The following is a 27,684-nucleotide window of genomic DNA, read 5'->3' as shown; positions in this document are numbered from 1 at the left end:
TCCTGTCCCCACCGTGTGTGTGTGTGTGTGTGTGTGTGTGTGTGTGTGTGCATGTTTACCCCATGTGTGGTCAATTTGTCACCTGTCTCTTGACATGGGGTTGAGGGAATGTGTGTGTGTGTGTGTGTTGGGGCAGGGGATGTTAGCTGTTAAATACCCTCACTCTGTCTCCGTGGCAACGCATGCTGATATCATTGATCCAGTTGTTTGGTGACAGTAATGCAGGAGTGATTGGCAAACGGGCGTCATTAACAAGTGGGGCTCCACTGTTGTAGATAAACCAGTGGAGGTAATGGAAAGGCCTTGTGATGCCAGCCCAGACCAGACATGCTGCGCAGAGACCAGCCCTAGGTCCTACAGGATAAATAGAAGTTGGGTGGTCGGCTCCCAGCCTTAAGGAGCTGGGTTTGATACCCAGCCATCCTGTGATCACCCTAGAGAAAGATGCCCCTAACCTCTGCTTTGGATAAAAGTGTCTACTAATCACTAAATGGTAAAAGAGTAAATGTATTCAAAAACAAAACATAAGGCTAGACATGTATTCACATCCTAAATGGCTACATTACTGTGTCTCACATACATGAATGTAACAATACATTCTACTTCAGATATTTTATTTTTGATGCCACTAACCCCAGTGTGTGTCCGTTTTAGTTTTGGCAGCTTTATAGAGACTCACTCACTCACTCACTCACTCACTCACTCACTCACTCACTCACTCACTCACTCACTCACTCACTCACTCACTCACTCACTCACTCACTCACTCACTCACTCACTCACTCACTCACTCACTCACTCACTCACTCACTCTGTCTCACTGCCTCTGTCTCCCTGTCTGTTCATCTGTCTCTCACTCATGTTGTTACTTATGCTGGGGGAGCTATTTTAGTGTCTCACACATGGGAATCTGGTTGGCATAACCAAGGCTTCGACTTTGGTGTTAAGTTGATTCCTGTTCATTGGTTTATCTTGCCAATGGGATTCACAAACAGATCTCTGTTGTTGGTAGCATTTATATAAATGAATGAATAGGTGGAGGGATTTATATGTTGCTACTATTTATTATGTAGTCATTTAGCAGAGGCTTTTATCCAAAGCGACTCAATGACATTTAAGGAAATAGGTTGTATGTGTTCATTTTTAGAGCAGTTCGGTACCATCAAGATGTGTTCCTTAACTTTCACACCGTGCCACCCCCTTACCAATCTGTGATGCCATCCACGCGGGCCAATACATACATTTACAGGTGTATTAATATCTGCGTAAATGGCCTGAAGTGTTGCTGACATCACTGTGTTGAGACGGCGGTTTTGCACCACGTTCCCGCCGCGCTACGCGCTGACTTTGAGCGACCTTGGCCGCTACATCTGCCTCAGTCAGGGCTTGGGCCAGCGGCCCTCTCCAAGCAGATGCCCACTTCCTCCTGGTCACCCTCAGCATTTTATCAGGCTGGTGGTGCCAGCTCCGCCCCCCCTGACCCAAAGGGACCAATTAGATGCTGGCAGCTGTACCCACTCTGCCCCTGTGGGAACCAGGGAGGGATGCAGGTATGGGTGTGTTGGCTGATGGGTGAAGGTGGTGGGACCCAAGGAGAATTGTTGGGTCTGGTGATATGAGGAATTTTCATGGAGTTTATTTCCCATGGTGCATTAGAGAGGTGCTAAAGTTAATCTGGAGTTTTAAGGTGTTAAGACGGAGACGGTTAAGAGCAGTGCATCATGGGAATAATCTCCAGAAGATGAGTCTAATTTAGTTACGCTTCTCTGTAGACATGGGGAACAGGAATGGGGGGCTAGCTCTGTTTTGCGGAGAAGGGGAGGAGAGCAGTTGAGAGAAGTGAAGGAGGAGGAGAGGAAAAGGTGAGAGCTGTGATTGAAGAGATAGAAGCATGGGGGGAGAGTTAGTGTGGGCTTGTCTTTTAAAGGGTTTGAAAGGGGAGAGGAGCAGACACCCTCAATCCACCCGCCCATCCTCCTCTCTTCCCCAAACCAAATTAGCGCGAGCGAGCCGACAAGGAGCATGACTGTCCCCTCGTCGCGCCTTCAACCTTCCCCCCCCTCCTCCCACCACCCCCAATACCACTACTATATCCTTCCTGACCCCCCACCTGTGACCTCTGAACCCCTTAACCTCACCCCATGTAAATGTGGTTCTGTGTTTACTGGAAGTGAGGGAAGGAGTGAGTGGTCAGACAGATGGTCAAAGGTCTCCTCCTGTACAGCTATGCGCTCGTGTGGACATACAACCCCCTGGCTGTAATGTTATCGGGCTATTTTCCTGACCCTATTCTGTCCACATTATCTATGTATAGTTTATTTTTATGCATGTGTTATTCTTGTAGAGGCCTGGTCTGGCATTTGAAAAGAGTACAGAAACACTGAAAATAGTCCCCTCCCTCTTCTTCTCAGTTCTCCCTTCCCATTCCTCACACCTTGCCGGTGTCTCTTTTTCCTTCCCCTTCTTCCTTTCCCCTTCCACTCCTCTCTTCTGCCCCATCTCCTCTCTTTTCTTCTCATTTCATTGATCCTCTCGCCAATCTCCTCTTCTCTCTCCTTACCCACTCCTCTCTTCTCTTCTCTCCTCCCCACTTTTCCCCTCTTGTTTAATGTTTAATTCCCGGCTTCTCTTCTCCTCCATTTGTTCTCCTTCCTCCGTTCTCCTCTTCCCTCTCCTCTTCCCCTCATGTCCTCTGCCCTCTTCCCTATCCCAGTCTTTCCTCTCCCATCCTCACCTCTCTTGTCCTCTTGTTTTCTCTCCTCTTTACTTATCTTCTGTTTCTAATTCTTCCCCTCTCTTCCTCTCCCCCCTCCTCTTTTAACTCTCTGACTTATTCATGGTGCTCGCCTGTCTCCCGTCGGGGCTGTAAGTCACCCCCATGTCTCTCACTCAGTGCCCCCCACCCCCTACCCACCCTTGGTCCCCCGGACACGCCACCCCGCAACCCTCTGCTCCTCCCCCCCCCCCCCGCCCAGAGTCACGCCTGGGGCTCAATCACTCACTGGGTCCAGAGAATCTTCAGCATGATGGATGTGGACCGAACTGTACTTCTCTACCAGGCCAGTAACTGCTACCAAACCCTCACCAGGGACCTATGAGGGGGAGAGAGAGAGAGAGAGAGAGAGAGAGAGAGAGAGAGAGAGAGAGAGAGAGAGAGAGAGAGAGAGAGAGAGAGAGAGAGAGAGAGAGAGAGAGAGAGAGAGAGAGAGAGAGAGAGAGAGAGAGAGCGGGGGAGAGAAAGAGAGAGAGAGAGAGAGAGAGCGGGGGAGAGAGAGAGGGAGAGAGAGAGTCATAGTGTTGCGGATGGGAGAGGGGGAATCTTGTAGATAGAGAGTTTGAGGGAGGGAGACAGGAAAGTCGTGCAGAGCATGTTTCTCCATGTGTGTTTGTTTGTGTGAGTGGTGATGGATACATCATCAGGTCGAGCATATGTCTCCAATCCGTCACTCATTATGGTGAAATAAACACTCGGCCCAACATACATCTGCCCTAGTACACCTGCTCCTCTGCTACCCTAACCTCAACACGTCCCCCCCCCCCCCCCCCCCCTTTCACACACACTCACCAGCCCACAATCCCCCTTCCCACTTTCTCCTTTCCACACACACACACACACACACACACACACACACACACACACACACACACACACACACACACACACGCACACACGCACACACGCACGCACACTTTTGCTCACCGACACAATCACACACACACCTCTTGTTTTGTCTCGTGGGTACCGCCTGGACGCTCTGGGGTCCTGACATGGATCAGTAGGGGCAGGGTTCAGGTCCCCTGGTGAAACCCTGCTACGCCCTTCAAGGATCCAAACACTTAACCTTCCGGGGCCTCCCTTTCACACTCAGAAAATGGTTATTTGCTTGGCACGTGTGTGTGCACACACACTAACACACACACACACACACACACACACACACACACACACACACACACACACACACACACACACACACACGGTAATGGACAGGCCCCTAGGCTCTTTGTGTTTAAGTGGCTAATGGCAGGGGGTGACTGACGGCCACCGTCATGTCTTTGACGACAGAACACCGGACAGATTGTGACAGTCGTCCCGGGACAGATAGGGAAATGGTTTGTGTGTAGCGTGGGCCTTGCCCCTGAATGCTAGGCTGTGTTGGTGACGCTGTCAGGTCTCCTGGAGTTGAGGGTCAGGCTGGATGTTTACGTCCGCTCCGATAGGCCGTATGTAAAGAGCATTACGATTAAATTATCGATCACAGGTGTCCCAACTGGGTGGGGCCGGGTTTAACTGATGAGTGACTGCAGCAGGAGATTCACACTCGATCAGTTCCCAGGGTTGAGCCTACTCCTTGTAGGCTACAGATCGTTGGAGGAAAAGTCAACATACATCCATACAACATACATCATATTTTACTTAATTGTTAGTTAAATTTGTTATCTGTATTATTTTCTCACATTATTTTTGGAATAAATAATTTATGTGGAAGACATAATCCTATTAATATGATTGATTTTTATTAGATGACTTATTATTATATTAGCACATTGTGGTTGTCTGTGTGGTGTGTGTGTTTGTTAGTGTGTGTGTGTGTGTGTGTGTGTGTGTGTGTACACACATGTGCGCGTGTGTGTGTACACATGTGTGTGTTTGTAAATTAGAATGTGAGGGAGCCCGGCCCCTCTCTGGTCAGCGAGGAGGGCCCCTGGGCCCGGGTCAGCCGGTGTGTGTTACAGCTGATGGCTCCGTGGCGATGATGGACGAGGCCAGTAGCTAACCCCCCCCCCAAACCCCCCAGCCCCAAAGAGAACCCCAGAATGCCGCGTTCCTGAAACACACGCCCCCTGACATCACCACTGAAGCGCTCAGACACACGAGAGGCAGTGGAGGCATGGAACATGTAGCTGCCATGCAGTAGGCATGTAGCATATAGCTGGCATGTAGCCTATAGCGTGCACGGCCCATGTTGCCTTCAGCTGGCATATAGCATCAACCTGGCATGTAGCTTGTTGCGGTTATGTAGCCTGTGGTTAGCATGTAGCACGGAACAACGCCTCCCTTTTGCCAGCCAGTCGGTGCAAAGATCAAGATATATCTGGTCCAAAATATCGCTTCCTTTTCTCAAGAATACATCTTAAGATCTTTAGTTGACTTAAAATAGCCTCGGCACACAACCAATCACACCTCCCATCCCATCAACACACACACACACACCCATGTGCATATATGCGGGCGTATTTTACGAGTGTGGAATGCAACTCTCTACCCCTAGAACGGGGGGGACACACGACGTGACAGACAACCCCAGCCTCCAGCAGGTCTGTCGCGAAGCAAGGGGGGAGTCGCACCACCAGGGGTGGTCTTGGCGTTCGGTGTTGGCATCGGTGGATGGGAGGGTGGGTGGGTAGGGGACGTCACCATGCAGGGATTCCTTGTTGTGTTGTCAGGAGTGATGTTCGCTGGTGGGACAGAGGCGGGGGTCCCGGAGCGCTGGAGCTGGGGGAATCAGAGGATCCCCCCCCCCCAGGGGAGACAGCAAACATGGGCACGGCAGCATGAACAGACCCCCTATCTACATCAATAATACGATTAACGATCCGTTGGAAATCCGTGTGGGTTGGTGTGTGTGTGTGTGTCTGTGTGTGTGTGTGTGTGTGTGTGTGTGTGTGTGTGTGTGTGTGTGTGCGAACAAGACTGCTGTTCTGCAGAATTAGCCGTCAGGTACAGAGCATGATAGAGAGACAGACAGAGAGAGAGAGGGAGGGAGAGAGATCGGGGGAAATCACTGCAGGAGAAACAGCAGATACACGTTGCCACGCAATGACACTCTTGATAATCCCCAAGGGGAGGAATGCGGGAGGCGGGAGGGGGGATGGGTCTCTCTGAATGGACCTGTCACAGACCCAGCCAGGGTCCCGGATCTCCCCTCCCTCCAACCACACCACAACCCAGCTCCTTGGATTGGCAGACGACTCTTTGGTCTCTGCGTGTGTGTGTGTGTGTGTGTGTGTGCGTGTCTTTACGGTCTTGTAGCAGTACCGGGACTTAACACCCTCCCCAGATCCACTTAGAGCCTGGTACATCTGTCTTGTTGCGCTGCTTAATACGGCCTGCGTGTGATTCATTAAGAGAGGGAGGCACTTCGTTTATCTTCACGGAGGAGGGGGGGGGGGCGGGGGAACTGTCAGATGAGTCGCTATGGAAAGTTTGGTGGATGTGTGTCTGGTACAGAATGAAATAGAGGAAAATACTGAGGTCCCTTTATAACTTACAGTCATAATTCTGTGGCACTGGACGACTAGAGAGCAGACCAACTCATTGAATCAAACTATCTCTATCAGTTTTAATATTCTCTTGTGTTGGCAATGCAAACCTTTTGTTTCTTAGTCCAATTAACTTAATTAAGAGACAGAGAGAGGAAGAATTAACTACAGGGATATATAGTGTGAGGGAGGGAGAGACTCCAACTTCAAAACAGAGATAGAAAAAGGATAGACAGAGAGACGGAGAGAAAAAGACGAGAAGAGAGAGAAGAGAGAGAAGAGCGAGACTAAGGCCCTGTTTACACGAGGACGCTTGCGGGTAAAAACGACAAAATATTTTATCGGACGTGCCTTTCGTTTAGACGGTGACGGCGTTTTTGGGGCTTGAAAACGCAAACATCTGAAACCACCCTCCAGAGTGGAAAACTTGAATACGCTCCGCCGTAGCGTTTCCGTCTACACTGCCAAGACGCAAAAGCTCAGATCTGCTCACGTCGCGTACGCGTTTACACATACAGCGCCAGTACAGGGAAATAAACAAACATGTTGTATTATTTCCATGCATCGGACCGTCAAGCTGCTCTGGCAGATCTAATAAACTTACAGGAGTCTTTCCCCGAAATGTACAGGGTATGTACAGATAGTATTACTGAACAGAGAAGGATCTGTAATCATGTTTTGGTTTTCGCGGCGCAGATAAGAGAAGAAGGAAGGTTCTACACATGCGCTCAGACATGGTGGTGTTGTGTGATGGTGTATCACAGCACCACCTAGCCGCCTGACATGCATACCCAATCGAAATTCACACATGAGGGGAGAGGGAAAGGGAAAAGGAGAGGAGACAGAGAGCCATTGGGACACTGGGTCAGTATGAAGTAGCGGTAGGGGCGACTGCAGAGTTGTGACACATGGTGGATGACAGACAGGTGTAGAGGGATGTGGCGTTTGGTTCTGGGGTCTTCATGGGCGCCTTCAGGTAGCTGCTCCTGCTGCCCAGCACGACACCTCATCCGTCACCACTCTATTAGCACATGATTGAGACCCTGTGTGTGTGTGTGTGTGTGTGTGTGTGTGTGTGTGTGTGTGTGTGTGTGTGTGTGTGTGTGTGTGTATGTGTGGTAAGATTGAGACCCCATCGCTTGTGGAGCCACTCAACCAACACAACCTGCTGTGGTTTACAATCAGTTCAACAGCCCCATCCATCGCCAGCTGACACACACAAGCACACACACACACAATAAGCAGGCACACGCACACACACTCGCACACACAAAGACACTCTCACACATGCTGACACGCTCACGCATTAACACAGACACGTACACTGACTTTCTAACACACACACACACACACACACACACACACACACTAACACATGTGTTCATATTAAAAACTGCTAATTCCTGCACAATCACGCACAATAATACACCTAACACACACACTTGTGTACACAAACTATCCCACACTCACATGTGCACCTTTAAACACAAAGCACACACTGGCAAACAAAAAGCACACAATGTAATTCACTTGCGCTCACACACACACGGGCCACACACCAGTAGCTTGATGGATGCCATTAAGCAGTAGCTAAGGTGGAACAGGTCTGTGACATGGGTGGGGGGGACGGAGGTGTAGATACAGCAGGTGGTCTGGAACAAGTGCTTTGTCAGAGGTAGGTGGTGGTGCTGGTGGAGGAGGGAGCGTGTACGAGGCAGATTTGAGGTGCTGTTGCCGGTGGTGGGGTGCTGGTGTTTTCCTCGTCTCATTCGTCACCTGGCTGGACACCCAGATAGCTCTGAGAGAATACGGATGGCTGCTGGGAGACTGAGTGACTACCACCAAGCCACTAATCCTGTACACGCACGCACACATTCATACACACCAGTATCCTACCAATTCTCCCTTTGGCTCGTTCTCCCTGTCTGCATCCCTTTGTCTCTCTGTATCTCTCTCTCTCTCTCTCTCTCTCTCTCTCTCTCTCTCTCTCTCTCTCTCTCTGTCTTTATGTCTGAGCCTGTGTTCGGCCACCACATACTATTATAATCACTCTCAGTGAGGAAGCATGTTTTCATCTGCCATTGTGTGTGTTAGACATATTGGTGTGCAAGTGTGTGTGTCTACATCCCTGTGTGTTTCTCCTTGCCCTGTGTATATGTTGGTCTGTGTGTGCCTGCGTGTGAGAAAGGAGAATGGTGGTGTGTGTGTGTGTGTGTGTTGGCGTGTGTTTGTTGGCGTGTCTCCAGCTTCCTGTGATTTGTTCATCGGTAAATGTTTGTCTGAGATGAATTCTCCAGCTGATCCGAAGCTGCGTCTTCCTTGCTGATAAATGAAACAAACACACCCTGGAGAGGGAAACAGAGGGGGTGGGGGGAGAGGGAGAGATGGAGTGTATAATGGTATAGAAGGAAATGGAATCATTTTATTGTCTGCCAATGTACCTCTCTCATGCTTCTCTCCTCTCTCATGCTTTGTTATATGATGCTAATTAAAATGGCAGCAATCACAACAGTTGGCAATTACACACTTTCTGATTCCTTCTTTCTTTTACGCCTCTTCTTTATTTTTTTCTTTCTTTCTCCCATTCTTTACTTCAGCCATTTTTTCTCCGCTTTCTTTCATTCACTTTCTTTTGTTTTGCACTTTCACAGATTTTTGGAAGTCAGAAGTTAGTCACGCTTAAAGTATCAAACAGTTATATGACGCACTATTAAATACACACTGTTTTAATTGATATCACTGTGGATGACGCTGGCATTAATGAGCTCTTATTGTTTGATATTTTTTTGCTAGCTTAGATAACTCGGTACAGTCCTCCAGAACTTATCCGGGTTCCGCCCATGGGACCGCCATTCGTTAGCGGCAGAGCGTTATCCGTTAGCCGCCTAGCGCTATCCTTCAGCTGCGGAGCGTTGGTGTGTGTCGGTATCACAGAACCGCCGTCGTAAAACAACATGATGAATATGAGAACGGAAAATAAAAGCGTTTGTGCTAGTTGTTTTTTTTTCGACGGGCGCCCCAACGATGGATCTGTGGAGGGACTTAACGAATGGGAGTAGAGGAGAGGCAGGGAGGGAGGGAGAGGGAGGGAGGAAGGGAGGGTCGTGGAAGAGAGAGGAGGCATAGAGAAAGAGATGATTTATTAGACTCATAAAAATTCTGCCTTTGTTATTCGCTCTCATTTTTACATGTGCGGCTTATTAAAAGAGTAGACCTGCCAGAGTACAACTGACAAACTCGCGCAGATGAGCGCACGTGCTCACGTGCACACCAGCAGACTCGTTAATGACTGAGCGGAGCAGCATACCTGCTGCTGTAATATGACACATGTCCAAGGAAAACAGGATGGTAGCCGGGGTAAAAGCATACCCGGGATCTCGAAATAGAAATGAAAAACAAATTCTGATTTAGGAGGAAATGAGCAGGGTGATGTGGTGGAAAATAACCTAAACGTCAGATAAAAAAAAGTTTGGTTATGTTTTTTTTTTTTTTTTGTTCTTCAATTTCTCAGCAGTCGGATTGATCTTTGCTGGTAGCTCTCCGTTCATGTTCACTGATTTTGTTTCCTATTGCAACCGTGTCCCCTGCAGGCCACACGCCTCCGTCTCCGTCCAGCCCCGCCTACCAGCGGGTGTTCCGGAGCCGCTACAAGATGGTGGCGCGTGTGGGCGTCGCCAACACACAGCACTACAGCCCCTCCCTGTCCTGGAGGACCAAGAGAATCCAGACTGCCAGGTAACACACACACACGCACGCGCGTACATACACATCCATTTACAAAACCCTATGCAGTTTGACTTCCCTCATGAATTTAGCACTGTGTTTATTCAGCACTGTTATTTACAGAATTTGTAATGGAGTCTGACAACCAAAATTAATAAAACAAAGCATAAATCAGGCTCAACATATTAAAACATTTAAAATTCATATTGTTAAGTTCCAATACTAATGCCGTTTGAAAACAAAACAAAACAACCTGTGAAACCTTTTGATTTGAATATGAAGCATATATTCCTGATCTTTCCCCTGAGCCACAAATTTAACCAGGAAAATACATGTTTGATGTGTTTCCACTGCGATGATCACTCATCGGTTGTTACGCGGTGTAGCGTACATATGAGTGTGTGGATAGAGGAAGGTTTGGGATTTATGCCACTCACTCGTACACACTGAATAACCCCCAGAGAATGCAACATTTCCACCTGCGTCATACTCAAATCCATTGACCTTAGCAACCTAAATAGGTGCATTCAACCTTAAAGATACCGCCCAGACATTGCAAGAATCCTGGGAGTACATAATAAAAAGAAAACTTAATGGGCCAAGTTTCCGCCTGAACAGATCAGTTTTCAGTCTGTGACACAAAGTGTGTAGGGTTGATTTTGAAAATTGTCTAGATGTATGATTGGTCTGAGCCATTCGCAGCACGGTAGGCAAGTACCGGTGACTTAAATTGGATTTGAGCAGCCATCAGTAGCCAGTGCAGGGTGCCTAGGTGCGGTGTAGTGTGGGAGACTTGGATAGGTGGAAGACCAAGTGGGCTGCTGCATTCTGGATGAGCCGCAGCGGTCGAACAGCATATGCAGGCAGACCAGCCAGAAGGGAGGTGCAGTAGTCTAGACACATGATCCTGCAGCGTGGAGGTGATGCAAATAAAAATCTGCTACTGGTCAACAAGGAATTGATGGGGTTAGAATATTGTAGTGCATGACAGCCGTTTAGGCACTTTCAATCAGAATGAAAGCATCTGCTCTGTTACTAAATATAAAATATTCAATTGATGTTTATGGCTACTAACATACCAATGAATTCACACTCATCATATCCCCATCCCGGATAAGCGCGTACCACAAGCCTGCAGCGTAAGCCCGTAGCACTAGCCCACAGCATTAGCCCGTAGCACTAGCCTGCAGCTTTAGCCCATAGCACTAGCCCACAGCATTAGCCCGTAGCACTAGCCTGCAGCTTTAGCCCATACCACTAGCCCACAGCGTTAGCCCGTAGCACTAGCCCACAGCGTTAGCCCGCAACGTTAGCCTGCAGCGTTAGCGCAAGCCAGATTGAGTCCTATGTCGTAAAGGGGTGTCACCGGCAGAATACACCGAATTAATAATTAATGTTTATGAGGAGGTCATCACCAGGCCACAGGCGGGATTAGTTAATGGCATATTCATGGCATCATTGCCACAAGGAAGACACTTTAATTATGATGATTATTAACCGAGGCATATTTTCTCCCCTTTATCACAGTGTCTATGTACTGTATGTAGTTAGCAGTCGTGAAAAATGACTGAACTGATTACCTGGGTTGGTTATGATTGTCTATCCTTTAGAATACGCACACGCACACACACACACACATGTGCATGCACCCACACACTCTCACATAACAACCTTGATGTACAGTAGACGGGCCCATGCGGTTAACACCTGTACACAGGTGCGTTGATCATCTGGCCAGCTGCTGGCCAGCTGTGTACAGATGTTTGCCGCATGCATATTCATTTATCTCCAGTAGACTTGTGCTTTTATTTTGAAGGATAGTCCGTTTGGCTTCCTATCCTGACATTTGGATTCTGGCGATATAGCAAGTCAACCCACTCCTAGCCTGGCTTTCTTCTGCTCTGTGATTATTCTGCAAATCAAACCATCACGTTTATCTAGAGATATATTGCAATACGTTCATCATGTCACGATTGTTCTCCTAAAAACATCATCTGTTTCGTCTTTGTGACCATTGTGCAGAATATAATCACACATTTTGCCCAAATCTTCATTTTTTTTCTACCCGCTGCCTCAGGGCGAAAGTATATCAAAGCCCTATTACCCTCAACGCTTACTTCACCGGTAACATGCACAAATGTGCTTGTTATACTTGTGTTTGAGTGAGTGGAATAGAGTGAGTTGGAGTCAGAGGAAGCAGCGTAAGAGTTCATCCGCCAGCCGCCATTGTAACAGCAGGGAGGTGTGTTTCTGGTCCCAGCTCAACGGATAAGCAGGAGAGGGCTCTGACACTTCATACTGCGCAGGGTTCTGCGCTCCCAGCACTTTTCACAAACATACATTTATTCCTCTTCAAGATTTTGGCTGTGTGTTACGTGTGTGTGATAATCTTAGAGCGCACAATTGTGTATGTGTTCGTCTGTGTGGGTTGTTTGTGTGTGACTCTCAGGGTGTGTTACATTTTGTATGGCTGTGTGTTTAATGTTTGAATGTGTGTGTGTGTGTGTGTGTGTGTGTGTGTGTGTGTGTGTGTGTGTGTGTGTGTGTGTGTGTGTGTGTGTGTGTGTGTGTGGATCTATTGTTTCTATAGCTTCTATACTTTTCTGTTTGTACATGTGATCAATTTGTTTATATGTTGACTCTCTGTGTCTGTATCTCTTGTATGTGTTTGTGTGTGTCTGTGTCTGTGTGTATGTTTGTGTTTCTCTATGTGCTTCTCTGTCTATGCATGTGTGGGAAGCAGTGCTCATTTGTGTAATCCCGACCTGAGAGACAGAGGAGAGGTCTCCGTCTCTCCTCTAGTGACTTATTACTATTCATTTAGCTGCTGCAGTAAATATTGATTCATCAAGGGATTTTCAATTTGAGGTCTGGACACGCTGTGAAATATGGCCCAGCCTGTCCGGGCCGGGCCAGGCCCAGGGGAGAGGGACATGTTGGCTCCCTGGAGAGGCTGGCAATATCCACCTCCACCCCTCCCCTCCTTCACTGCCTGACCCAACCCCCCTGCGCATACACTCCAACATCTGGCCGACTGCAGACACCACGCGGCTGGTACCAGTCTGGTTCTTCTCCTCAGCTTGCTAGTGGAAGGTCATGTTCTCCTCTCTGTGCTGCGCGATTCAGGTCTGCCCTAATATGTCCCCTAGAATCAGAGACGAACCCCACTAACAAGTGTACATAACACCGGCAGCCATCAGCCCACCAGAGGCAGAAAACATAATGCTAGGCTCTTAGCCACAAGCTGGAACAAGAAAGCTTTCTTGGTTTTGTTCCTTCCCTTCAGTCTTTGTTTGTATCTGTATTTATTTTATTTGCTTCTTTGTTCCTTTGGTTATTTCTTTCTTTTATTCTTTTGGTTTTTCTGTCTTTCTTTCTTTTTCTCTTTCTCTCTGTCCGTCATGGCTTAATTTGAACAACATTAGCCTAGTGGGTTATTGGGATGTTTGTGCGCTACAAGATGTTCACTCTTTACTCCGCCTTCCTAACTACTACTCTTACCACCCAAGCTTCCTACTCCCCGGTCCAGGACTCCCATCGTATACCCATCATGCCGTGCGCTCCTGTGATGCCAGCGGTAATGGGCATTGTGGGTGATTGAGTGCCGCAGAGGGGCGGGGGGATCCGGACGGGAGGAGAAAATGGCCGCCGTATTTCAGTCCCCCGCCAGCGGAAAATAGATATAATCTCAACATTAACTCCATTAATAGTAGCAGCAGTTGAATTAAGAAAGCCGTAAAGCATGTGCGCTGGATGATGAATTACAACCTGCCCCTCCCCTTCCTCCAGCCCTCCCTTCCCCCCTTCTCCCCTTCCCACCTCCTCACTCCGTTTCCCATCTCTGCCGGCTTTGCCCTTTCCGTTGCCCTCTTGTTGTCTACCTGCTTCGTGTCCTCTTCACCCTGTGCAATACACCTGAGTCCTGCCTCATCTCTTTTCATTGAGGTCAAAGTGTGACCCTCTCTAACTCTTTTTCTCTACTCCAACTTCCCCCCCCCCCCCCCAACTCTTTATTTACCTCTTTGGACGCCCCCCAAAGTACAAACTACTAGATGAAAAAAAGGTGTGTAAATAATTCAGTAAAAAAACATGATGTTCGATGATTAATTAACTGGGAACTGTTAAACAATGGTTAACCAAAAATGCTCAACGTTTACGAACACATAAACACCCACAGAGGCTAGGGGCGTACTCCGTCCGGGGTCCATGTTCAGGCCTCATCTGGCCCCTTATTCGGCCCCCACGTACAGCCGTTATTTTGCCCTCATCTGGTTTAGTGCTCCAGTATTGATCACCACAGAATGTAGAGGATGTGATAGACTGGGTAATAAAGTGAACCATTGCTCTCTCTCTCTTCTCTTAACCGCTCCTCTATTCTCACATCCGTTCCCTGATTCATCCCTTTCTCATGCACCCATTCATCCTTTCTTTCCTCATCACTCTATTCCCCGCCACAGCGTTACGTGCGTCCCAACCACCTCCCACCTCCTCCCCCCCCCCCCCCCCCCCCCGTCCTTTTCCCTCTCCCGGTGTCTTTGCGTTGTTCCTCGAACAATCAAAATGTCCGCTCATTTCCACAGGGTTCTATTTTAGTGGGATGTGATTGCCGTGCGGCGCGTTATGGCGGTGCTTTAGTTCACTATAAGCGCAGCGCCCGAAGCAAGGCAGCAGCGCTCATTGGCGGAATTAGCCCGATGAGTGTTTTTGCTGTGCTCTGTTTCAAGGGTAACTGTTTCCCCAATATGAGCTTACTAATGCTTGGCTTGCAGACAAATAGACGAGAGCAGCATTATTCTGAGCAGCGGCGCGACCCTCCGAATCCTTCGCCGTCACCAAAACAAAAGTCAGATCGTTCATCAACGGCACGGGTAGTGCTGAGTTGCTCTCCCCTTCGTCTGTGCATCGCATGGTCAGAGCAGAGCACACACACACACGCACACACGCACACACACACTGTGCTGACTGCTCACAAGGGACTTCCTGCAGACCCTGTTTGCAAGCTCCTCCATCTCCCTATTCAGTGTGGAGACACCGTCCTCGTTGCACTACCACCCACCCACCCACCAATCTTCCTCAGTTTCTCTCCTTCTTCAACTTCAGTTTTGGTACGGTGACATTCTGTGATTGTCAAGCGTCGTGTTGAAGCGTCGTCGGCTGTACCCTGCTTACCAGTCCCTGACCTCTACAGCTAACCAACTCAATTAAACCATGTAAAAAGGTATTTGATGCACAAGTTAGGCTTTGTCTGTAAACTCTGACCTCAGGCAGTTGAGGCAGTAGCTCAGAAGCCAGAGCAGGTTACCTGAGAGCTGAAAGGTTGCTTGTTCGATCCCTCTGCATCTTCTGGGAATAGAGTTATTGTGCCCTTGAACAAGACCCTTAAACTATAACTAGCTGGTTGATGTCTCACATGGTTAAATCCCACCTGTGAGTGAGGAAGTGACGCCACAATAGACACACTGCTAACTTCAACTAACCCACGGAAAATGACCGTATTTTTGGACTGATCTCCAGTATCAACCCCACGATGTGCTCAATGCCTTCCTCGGAGTCAACCCTTCCGTCCCTATAATAATCCCTCTAATCTCACCTGCCCCTGCGAAGCTGGTTGATGAAATGTGTGTGAACGGCCCGGACCCCTCAGGCCACTCAGAGTGGGTAGTGTTGTAGTGTTGACCTCACACAGATCTATATGGCTGCCTGGGGAAAGGGCTGGGCTGTCTGCCCAGGGTGGATTTGTGTCCTGGCTGGGCCTGGACGCTCTTAGATAACAGAAATCCCTTCCGGAGGTCAAAGGCGTCATGGTGACCAGGTCAAGGAGAAGTGTGGCTTGAGAAACGCTCCAATCGTCTTTTGTATCTCACACTCTCTCCCATCTGCCCTGGGACTTTCTTAACCCCCCACCCTTCTCCATCACCGCTCCCCTCTTTCCTCCCTCCCTCTCATCATCATCATCATCATCATCATCATCGTCATCCCCATCATTGCCATCATTACCACAACCATCACCACCATAACGCAGGTTGATTTTTCAGTATTATCCTTTACCGTTTCTCAGGGACGTGATCTCTTGATTGGTCCTCGAAATGAAAAAAAAAACAACCCAAAAAAAATATTCATGTTGGATATCTTAAATTAGTGTATAAGCGAATTTATATTTACGGTGTTATACAGCAATCAAATGAATGAACCTCTGTAGGATTCTTTGCCATTGATTTGGAATTCATAAGTAGATTGTGATATCTAAATCAATATTCGGTATGATTTCCTTTGAGTACCATAGTGATAAATTGTTCAATATAGTGTGAACTGTCACCATTGTTTTATAAAAAATCAATGTGTCTTGCCTTTATCTGTTTCAATTCTGGCATGCTCACACACCATATGTCCATAAGATTGTATGTGTGTGGGTTTCGGTGTGTGTGTGTGTGCGCGCGTGTGTGTGTGTGTGTGTGCACGTGTGTGTGTGTGTGAGTGTGTGAGACACCCTGAATTGTCCTTATTGGCAAGAAAAGCACTCTACAAACCATTGCATCATCGCACACAGTATACACATCTATGTGCAGTGCTCTCTCTCCCCTCAGCTCCTACAGGTTAACAAACTCGCATCTCCTTTGCATTGCTCTGCCTCCTCGGTCCAGTCCAGCCCTCGCGCTCTCCTCCCCTCCAACCCGCTCTCTCCCTGCCCCAGGCCCCCGGGGTTAACTGCTGTCTATGTTAACCATTCATGTCATATCCCCATTAACCTCCATTGTGGCTCCGGCGGCCACCCCGGGGCCCTGTTTAAGCCTCCCCAGGTGGCAGTCACCGCCCCCACATTATCCCCCATTACGGCTCCCCTGGCTGCAGTTGCCCCGGTGTAGGGCAGCCACTGATCTCCTCGCAGTGCAACTGAGTGGGTTTGCCGGGTGAGTTATGGCAGGCGGTCAGCAACGGAGCGCGCGAGATGGCCCCATGATGGCTCATATTTGCCGTCTTTTATTATTTATTTCCCTTGTTCTCCACCGAGGCAGCGTGCGGCCTCTCTGCTTCATGTAAGTGTCGCACGGCTTATATAGTGTGTAATGGTAGTCGCGTGTGTTTAACGCGTGTGTGTGTGGTCTGTTTGTGTGTGTGTGTGTGTGTGGTCTGTGTGCGTGTGGGTCTGTGTGTGTGTGTGTGTGTGTTTTTGGGGTAACCCTCTCTTTTCTTTATAATGGAAGACTTGAACTCTCGCTCTAAAACCATTTCCAGCCCACCTGAAATACGGCAGCAAATTACCTCCAGCGCCGGCGTGCAGGCCGGGCCTGGGGCACGCCGGCCGCGCTGCACGGCGAGTGGAACTGACAGGGCAGCGCAATTTATCGCCATAACCCCTGCCCCCCACCCCCGGCCCTGCAGCCCCTCCCGCCCCTCCGCCAGCCTCTGCCTGCACCCCCCCCACACGCCCAACACACACACACAGTGTGGAACCACACTCACAGTCCATGCTCACTCACATTAACACGCACACACGCACACACCCCATGCACGCATGCTCACGCACGCACGCACGCACACACGCACACACGCACACACGCACACACCCCATGCACGCATGCTCACGCACGCACGCATGCACGCACGCACGCACACACACACACACACACACACTTTATGAAAACATACATACACACTTATTGGACGCACACACTTTTGAAACACTTTGGAGTCAACACTCTCGTACTGTCACACACACACGCACACACACACACACACACACACACTTACCCCAGGAATGCACACACTTACCCCAGGAATACACACACTTTTGCCAAGATCAGACATACACACCTATCTCAGAAACACACACACACACACACACACAGGCTTCATTCAAGCGACTCCTTCAAGCGAGTGTCGTTTAGTGGACATAACTGTACACGTTTTGTGTATTTTACGTGTTCCCTACACATTTCATCGTTCATGAGATATATGTGTGTGCACGTGTGTGTTTCGGTGGTCTTTAAGATCCAACATGGAGGGTTCCAGTGTTCTGCTCGTCTCTGGCCCCCTGCCCTGCCTATTATCTCATTGATTTCCTACCCTCCTCTTTTCAATTCTCTCCATTTCCACACCGCCGTCCCTTCCATTAGAAGAGCAATTTAACAGAGTGCTGTGACATGGGAGGGGGCAGGGAGGGAAAGGAGGAGGAAGGGGTGGGGGTTGGTCCGAGAAGATGGGAATGTGTGAAACAGAGAGAGAGAGTAGAAGAGAGGAGATACGGTGAGAGTGTGGATGGAGGCTAATATTCGACCACATGCTGTTGGTTAAAACATTTTTAATTATGGAGTGTTGTGTAGCTGGAATCTATCTAGGGATGGGGTCCGGACGGTCTCACTACCTTATCAATGGACCAAGGTTTAGAAGAGACTGTTGGCCACAGCTGTAACTTTCATGTGTTTTGTGTGTATATTCTTCAATAAAGGTTTCTCGTTGTGTTCGGAGCGGCCATTTAATCACAATTCATTGGGTGTAAGCTATGAAGTTGATAGAAATAAACTGGATGTGACTTATCTTGCAAGTGTATTTCATTTGGGGTTTCTTTCCTCTCCTCTTTTCTATCAATCATTCTTCTCCTGTTAATCTCAAACTTCCTCTTCACCTCCTATTCCTCCTTTCCTCTTACTATTCCTGTCCTCTTCCTCATCATCCTCATCGTCCTCTTCCTCCTCTTCCACCACTTCCACTTTGTCACTCTCTCTCCCTCTCCTCCACTCCACCTATCCCGCTTCCACTTCTCCTTCTCTTTTTTCCTCTTCTCTTCCTCTTTCTTAATCTCTTCCTCGTTCTCTTCTTTTCCTCGTCCTCTTTGTCCTCTTCATCTCATCATCCTCTTCCTCATCTCTTCCCCAGGAGTCTTCTTCAGAGTCGCCTGCGCTCCCCACAGGATCGACACCAGACTGCCCAGCACTGGAGGGGGCGGGACATGCGCTGGATCGGCGGGTCCCTGTACAGGGTGTCGGCCAATAAACTGTCCCGCACCGTGGCAGCCAGCATGTCAATCAACCGAACAGGTACCCTGACTGCTGACGGGAAGAATAGCCGTCTGCAGTTCACTAGTTTATGTTGAGTTGTGCTTTTAGAAGGTTGTAAAACTAGATGCTTCACTCAAAATTCTGGGGGTTAAAAGGAAATAGGGGCAGGGTAGTCGTATGTGTGATGGGGGGTTTGACTGGCAGCTGAAAAGTTCTACATACAAAGCACAATGTACGTCTTCCAGTAGGCATCCTTCCAGTAACAACATTTCCTACCCCTAACTTTGAAGGTCTTCAAAGCAAATGTCTGGCCCAGCGTGGCTTCTCTGTGATCTGACTGGGTGGAGGAGGGCTCAGGGGCCATACAGTAAAGTGGTGGTAGTGTGACAGCAGTAGTAAGGTGGAGGGGACAGTGGTTTGTTAGGTGCCATGGACCTAGTCATCTACTGGCATGGGAGAGCCAGCTTGACCAGAGCAATCTACTGGTGTGGGAGACCCAGGTGGACCACAGTAATCTACTGGTGTGGGAGACCCGGCTTGACCACAGTAATCTTCTAGTGGGGGATACCTGGCTGGATTTGCCATCTGAAATAATAAAGTTGTCATCCGTCAGAAAAGCGAGGGGGTTGGGGCCTGCACAACCCCACAAGGTCTCTCGCTCTTGCTCGCTCTCTCTCGCTCTCTCTTTCCCTCTTTCTCTCTCACTCACTCAATCACTCTCTCACCCACTCACTTCACCTCTACCTACGTGGGTGTGACGGTGAAAGCAGCCGGCCCATGTGCTCCAGCCAGGCTGTGTCCCGCTCCCCGTCTCCGCTCCCCAGGATGGTGACAGGAGCTGGGGTCTCGCATGTACAACACCCAGCTTGCAGCCCCTGGTCCCCTGCCAGTGGTGACCGCAATCCTCACAGCCAGAAACCCCTTCCTAAATTAGAAGCTTAGATAGGATCATATGTTATCTTGAGCTGTCTGTCCATGTCTACGTCAGTGCGTCTGTCCGTCTGTCTGTCTATAGATCTATAGGTCTATTTATGTATCTGTCCATCCATGGGGCCCCATCTCATCCCACCATAGTGTCTAGCCTCCATGGTGTTTATGATGTTGTCAGAGTGGCTCTTCATGGCACGTTTGACTTTGGCACTGGTGTGTCAAACCAACTCTGTATAAATAAACCCAGAGATCAAGTTGATGCAGGATGTGCCTCGACACACACACACACACACACACACACACAAACACCACCGAAGTCGATGTAGTATTAAATTGACTAAATTAAGAATGCTGGTCTATGGTCACTAGTTTCTCACCCTCTACATTTGCAAAAAACAATTTCCTTCCTGTCTCTTGGCTCGATCCGCCCATAAAACATCCTCGTCCAAGTCTAGAGCATCTAAGAAACATGTTTCGAGGTTTAGCTCCTTAACAGCCCTTCTCATAGGCTTAGGCTATTAAGGTTCAAACATTCCTTTCTTGATATTTATTGGTGCCTGTTCTCCACCACCAGGAAAGTGGTCGAGTCCTGTCCAGGTCTGCTCCCCTACTCCTCCCGGAGGTCGCCCCTCAAGCACCCGCCATGTGGCCAGGTAGCCTTGAACTACAACTGTACTCTGTTGACAGCACCTGTAGCTAGGAACTACAACTGTACTCTGTTGACAGCACCTGTAGCTAGGAACTACAACTGTACTCTGTTGACAGCACCTGTAGCTAGGAACTACAACTGTACTCTGTTGACATCAACTGTAGCCATGAGCTACAAATTGTATCTGTTAATCCCCTGGTAGGCATAAACAACGACTATACTTTGTTAACATTACATGTAGACAGGTAACTTTAAACTATAACTATATTCTCTGTTAACATAACCTGTAGCCAGGTACAGTAGCTATAAACTTGAACTATGTTCTCTAATAGCTTAAACTGTAGACAGGTAGCTATAAACTTGAACTATATTTTCTGATAGCTTCACCGGTAGACAGGTATCAATAAGCGACAACTTTACTCTCTGTTAGCTTCACCTGTAGACAGGTATCAGTAAACGACAACTTTACTCTCTGTTAGCTTCACCTGTAGACAGGTAGCTAGGAACTACAACTACACTCTCTGTTGGCATCAGCTGTAGCCCGGTGCCATAAACTCTAATATACCCTCTGTTAACTATTTTTTTCAGCCGAGCGGTGCAGCGCAGTCTGGCCATCATCAGGAACGCCCGCAGCAAGAAGCAGCAGCCGCGCAACTACTGCATGTACTACAACCGCTTCGGGAAGTGTAACCGCGGCGACAGCTGCCCGTACATCCACGACCCAGACAAGGTGGCTGTCTGCACCAGGTAATGAACAAAATCCATGAGGTACTGTCAACAGGTCCCTCCTCTGGAGGTGATCAAAACAATTACAAAGCAACACACACACACAGTTTGGCATTCAGCGTTCAGAAATGTCATTTTATTATTATCCATTATTTCTCTTATTAGCATAAAAAGTGTAAAGAAGTTCCCACCAGTGAACCCAAAAAATACTAAATAGCAAGTTTTGTTATTCATTTTAATTCACGTTTTGCGTATTTATTGTTAACATATTGAACATTGAGTTTCTGGTGATGACAAGATCCTAACGAGGTGTCTTTCTAATGGTTCTGCCAGGTTTCTGCGGGGAACCTGTAAACAGGCAGCAGGCACCTGTCCCTTCTCACATAGGGTGGACAAAGAAAAGGTACACACACACATGCACGCATGGAAACACACACACACAAACACACAAGCAGATGCACACGCACACACATGGAGACACAGACATACACATGGTGACACACATACTTGTAACTTCTCACATAGGGTTGTAAAATAAATGGTACGCACGCACGCACGGTGGCAATAGCGGATCTGTAGATCTAGCAGCTCATCTGGTTCCTGGGGGGTACCAGGTTCGATCCCAACGTTTTCTGTGTGTCCAAACTACTAACTGCTCCCATCAACTGACAGTTGACCTTTCCCTGTTGGTGCCGAGGTCTGCTTCGCAGTTCCATTATCACTGGAGTTCTTAATGAGGTCCGACGCTCCTACTAATCCTCACCACAACCCAGACATGTAGATCTTTATCTGTTGCTGGAACACATTGTGTCATGACTATCGTGCTTACCGTCAGGGGGCCAGCTCGGATTCATGTCCCTGGCTAGAGGGCCACAGAGGCATGACCTGATTAGTGAGGTATGAGAGAGAGACATAGAGACATGGAGCAAGAGGGAGAAATAGATGGGGGGATGGGGGTGTGGAGAGAGACATTATTTTATTTCCATATTGAAATTTATGAATGTAAGATATTAGATAGTTCCGTGTCCCAATTACATGAAGAAAATAATGAACAAACAACCATAACAAAGCAACATGATAGCAGTTGTTATGATTACTATGTATTATCAAGTATTATGCTATATGCTTAGGGAATAGAGAGAAGGGTGTCTTGGTCACTCTTGTATCATTGCATGACACCAAAACACATTAACCGTCAGGTGTGGACAGATTGAAATTTGTCTCGTATTCGATATTCATTTCACGTGAGTGCTGAATATGAAACTAGAAGTTGAGGTGACACCTTGGTCACCTCCAATGTACTCTGCCTAACATTGCTGTCAGATTTGTTGTTGTATGTCTGTTGCCTGAAAAGGCATGCAAATATATATAATTATAGATCATATAGAACGTGACCAAATTACTTTTCCTGGAACCAACACCATTGTTCCAGGAAGTATTTTTGATATTGAACGCGACCAAGAGATCCAAACACTGATCTTGCATCCAAGTTTTAGGTCTGGATGACTTACATTCTAACGTCGAGTGCAACTGAGGCCCCAAGATAGAGAGACATGGAGATAGAGAGAGAGAGACACCAAGAAAAGAGATGGTAGAGGAAGATAATATCTGAGTTGTTTGAGCTATGCTTTGCTCTCAGTCTCTCTCAACGTCTATCTCTAGATTTGTATCTTGTTTGTTTTAACATTAGGAAATGTCATTCCTGTTTTGAAAGGGCATACAACATATGTGGTTTATTTGGCCTCAACCCATAGAAAAGGATGACCTGACAAACCACCGCGGTACGGTCCGGGCCCAGAGCACGTACTGGCTCTGATCCACCTTCCACACCCGATCCTCCCTTTAACACTCTGGGCCCTGACGCATGTGTATGTCTAGTGTCCCATTTCGTGACGTGCACCTCAACCACGCTCGGGCTTTCTGTGGACACAGAGCAGGATTGAGCAACCTGGAGGACCTACAATGTGCCAAGTTAAGGAGTTATAAGGACCGGAGTGGACGTCATCCGGAGTTGACCTCATCCGTGAGAGTGACCTCGTCCAAACACATTGTTCCCCTGTGTACTTGAGTTCCCGAGGTCTTTTACGGCTAGCATCTCAGGTGTGGGGTGGAGCAAGAGCGGTGTCACGTGAAGCACTGTTCTGGTCACATGGTGCTTTCACCCAGATCCTTAAAAGAAGAAAAACCCTGAACCCGGCCACACCTAACCTTAACCTCGGCCACTTCTACCTGAACACCTCTGACCTAAGACATACATCTAAACAGCTCGGAGCTAAAACCCAAACATTATCATTTGAATGTTGGTACCTAACCTTAACCATCTTTGAAATAACAACCACGCTGAAACATTTCCCTAACCATCTCTGAAAACACCTCGGCCCTACATGCTGTCGTACATTTCAAACTTTACGGCTGAACTCAACGCACCACAGTGTGTCTTCATTTTGGCCCATGGTTCCTACATCTCAGCCATGAGATGATTAAGTGTGTGTGTGTGTGTGTGTGTGTGTGTGTGTGTGTGTGTGTGTGATGTGAGGACACTTGAGAGGGAAAGCTGTCTTTTCTATAAGATAAATAACCCTCAACAGGTGTCTGAGCTCCTATTCCGAAGTGCCTGTATCCGTGCATGCACAAACTCACACTCTCACACTCTCACACACAAACACACACACACACTCACTTACTCACAATGGCCTGCACCTGTGTCAGATGTCATGCTACGTTCACTGAGTACTGAGAGTCCAGCTGTCTGTCTGCCACGCCTCCAACCCTCCTGCCCTGGACTCAACCCTAACCCCTACCCATATGAACCTACCATTAACATGACCCTAACCTCTCGGGCTTCAACCCTAAGATAACTCTACCGTAACGCCAGCCTAGTCCCAACCTAACCCTAACCTACCCCAGCCATGCCCAAACATGACTCTTAACTTAAATACACCTGATCTAACTCTATCCTAACCCAAAATGAACTGTTCCCAGACCAAAATGAACTAACTCACTATCCCCCTCTACCCTAACCCCAAACTAAAGCACTTTACCCTGGCCAATTAATAAATGTATACAACGTGCAAAAGCAGTAACAACCCTATCAACAGTCTTTACAAGTCTGAATATAATAAAAAACATTTTCAACCTTTAAACCCCTCTCCCCCCCAAATCAACCACAACACACCGCACACACTGTACTCTCTCTCCTGGGGTTCGTCTATCTATACCAACTCAATCCTTGGCCTGTCGCCCTACAAATAACTAACAGGAAACCAGAGAAGACTGAGCCCCTAATCACCACACCGACTCCCCCTCTCCCCTGTAAGGGGGAAAGGGGAGAGCTCAGTAGCCACCTTCTGGACATGGAGAGAACATTTTGTCCATGAACACATCACCGTGGCCTCCCCAGCTGCAGGAGCCCGGGTCAATATTTAGAAAGCTGTTCACTGCAGGCCAAAGGATCCTCTCCTGTCCTGACCATGACTATCACCACAATCTACACAGGCCCTGCCCCCCGGGGAAGTCCTCCCCTCGCTACCCAACCAGAATCCTTGCACTCTTTCGCTTGCACCTCTGAAACCCTAATTAATTAATTTAATCTTTTGCCATTTCTATTCATTTTCCTACTTATTTTTCCTTCTTTCTTCAACTCTCCTTCTTTCTCTTCCCCTCTCACATCCTCAACCTCTCCCCCTCTCGCAACCTCTCTCTCTTTTTTGCTTTATTTTCTCTCTCGCTGTCTCTCCTGTCTCTCTGTCCCTCTGTCACTGTCCCTCTCGAGATTCAATGGGCTTTGTGATCATGGAAAACTACATAACATGGGCCTAGCACAAACGTAAAACAAGCTCTAAAACCATTTTCTCCCTCCAGATGCCAGTCTGTTCCTACTTCCTGCGCGGGATCTGTAACAACAGTAGCTGTCCCTACAGTCATGTGTATGTGTCACGCACAGCCGCCGTGTGTCAAGACTTCATCAAGGGCTACTGCCCACAGGGGGAAAAGGTACCACACACACACTCGCAGAGGCATTCACATGCACATACATGCACACATGCATACAAACATGCACACTAAAACTCACACATGCACAATGCACAGATGCACACACTTACTATGCACTATGCTATACGCACACAGACATTGGTTTACACACACACACAGGCACACCCACTATTCTACGTATACACACACACACACACACACACACACACACACACACACACACACACACACACACACACACACACACACACACACACACACACACACATACATATATATATATACACACACACACACACACACTAGACTTCTGTCACACACCGGCACACAAAGTACACTGCACATGAACGCACACACACACTGGCCTACTGTACTCACCTACACAGTCACAGGAACACTCTCTATACGACACACACGCTAGCATGCGGACACACACACACACACAGCCGTATACATCTCCCCCCCCCCACAGTGCTCCAGTGTTCCCGCGGGGTGAACGGCGGTGGTTTTATGGCCCCGCTAACATTCACTGTATCATTGTATTAACACGCATTAACGAGAGCTCCTGAGATCGAGGGCCATTAGGAGGAATAGGACCGGTCTGAACAGCAGCTCTGCTTTAAGATACTGCCGCTGTTAACTCTGCTCAGGCTCCCCATACATAGGCTCGCACACACACACACCCAAACACACACACACACACACACACACACTTAGTGGGGAACACCCTAATTAAAATGCTATAGTAACAATAATAACAACAGTGCGTAGTTCAGTGGAGCTAGTCTTGTAATGGCAGGGTTTTGTCCCAGACTTCATCGTTGAGGCAAAGTGTCTTTGAGCAATGCGTCTATATATTATGTTCATAACGAAATGGTGGATGTTGGTGTATATATATTTTGAAATTAGTTTGTGCGAATGGGTGGGTGGATGTTGAGTATGAATGGATGCATGAATGTCTGCATGGAAGGGTGTGTAAGTGTGAGTGCATGTGTGAATGCAGCTGTCAAAAGCTTGTGTGTATGTGAAAATGAGTGAATTAAACTAGCCTTCAACTTTGAGTGAGGCAGACCTGGTGGCTGGAAACAGGCATGTGTGTTGTTGTGTATTTTTTATATTTATGTTGTGGTATTAAAGCTTTTTTTTATCCTGAAGAATGTTACATGATCCATAAAGAGATAAGGACCAGGTAAACAAGTTGCTTTGTGATCTACACACACACACACACACACACACACACACACACACACACACACACACACACACACACACACACACACACACACACACACACACACACACACACAGGCAGGGACAGCTGTGGGTTCGAGGTGTGTGTAGTGGCATTACTCTAGTGGATGAGTGACACATTGAGGGCCGGACGGTAACGGAGACGGCCATGCCCCTCACCAACTAGAACCCCCCTGCCAACCAGGCATTGTCCCCATGTCCACCCTAACCCCCCCTGTCCCCCCTGTCCCCCGTCCCACCATACCCATACTCCACTGTTTACCCCACACCTTACCTTCCCCATCCTCTGTTTGTCTCGCTCTCTCTCTCTCACTCCCTCCGTCTCTCTCTCTCACTCCCTCTGTCTCTCTCTCTCACTCCCTCCGTCTCTCTCTCTCACTCCCTCCGTCTCTCTCTCTCACTCCCTCCGTCTCTCTCTCTCACTCCCTCCGTCTCTCTCTCTCACTCCCTCCGTCTCTCTCTCTCACTCCCTCCGTCTCTCTCTCTCACTCCCTCCGTCTCTCTCTCACTCCCTCCGTCTCTCTCTCACTCCCTCCGTCTCTCTCTCTCACTCCCTCCGTCTCTCTCTCTCACTCCCTCTGTCTCTCTCTCTCACTCCCTCTGTCTCTCTCTCTCACTCCCTCTGTCTCTCTCACTCCCTCCGTCTCTCTCTCTCACTCCCTCTGTCTCTCTCACTCCCTCTGTCTCTCTCTCTCACTCCCTCTGTCTCTCTCTCTCACTCCCTCTGTCTCTCTCTCTCACTCCCTCCGTCTCTCTCTCACTCCCTCTGTCTCTCTCACTCCCTCCGTCTCTCTCTCTCACTCCCTCTGTCTCTCTCTCACTCCCTCTGTCTCTCTCTCTCACTCCCTCCGTCTCTCTCTCTCACTCCCTCTGTCTCTCTCACTCCCTCCGTCTCTCTCTCTCACTCCCTCTGTCTCTCTCTCACTCCCTCTGTCTCTCTCTCTCACTCCCTCTGTCTCTCTCTCTCACTCCCTCCGTCTCTCTCTCTCACTCCCTCTGTCTCTCTCTCTCACTCCCTCCGTCTCTCTCTCTCACTCCCTCCGTCTCTCTCTCTCACTCCCTCCGTCTCTCTCTCTCACTCCCTCTGTCTCTCTTTCCTCAACTCTCTTATTCATTTAGGCCCCGTCCACACGGAGCCGAAACAGGCGAAAA

The 27,684-nt window shown here is 48.4% G+C and overlaps 1 protein-coding gene across 1 annotated transcript in view; it reads left to right on the top strand.

Annotated features, from left to right (window-relative positions):
- zc3h3 (zinc finger CCCH-type containing 3) overlaps positions 1–27,684 on the top strand; it is a gene marked incomplete at its 5' end in the record, with an annotated part of 51,938 nt that overhangs the window by 16,449 nt on the left and 7,805 nt on the right. Inside the window, 6 exons of the mRNA XM_079740089.1 lie at positions 9,855–9,999; positions 18,862–19,022; positions 20,488–20,566; positions 21,151–21,309; positions 21,622–21,691; positions 25,150–25,281. Of these exons, the coding sequence (XP_079596215.1) occupies positions 9,855–9,999; positions 18,862–19,022; positions 20,488–20,566; positions 21,151–21,309; positions 21,622–21,691; positions 25,150–25,281 (746 nt within the window). The remainder of the gene's footprint in view (positions 1–9,854; positions 10,000–18,861; positions 19,023–20,487; positions 20,567–21,150; positions 21,310–21,621; positions 21,692–25,149; positions 25,282–27,684) is intronic.

Source organism: Pollachius pollachius, assembly GCF_949987615.1.
Source record: "Pollachius pollachius genome assembly, chromosome: 7".
Classification (NCBI taxonomy): Eukaryota; Metazoa; Chordata; class Actinopteri; order Gadiformes; family Gadidae; genus Pollachius; species Pollachius pollachius.
Note: the sequence above shows the minus strand (reverse complement) of the source record. Positions and strands in the feature narration are given on the sequence as shown.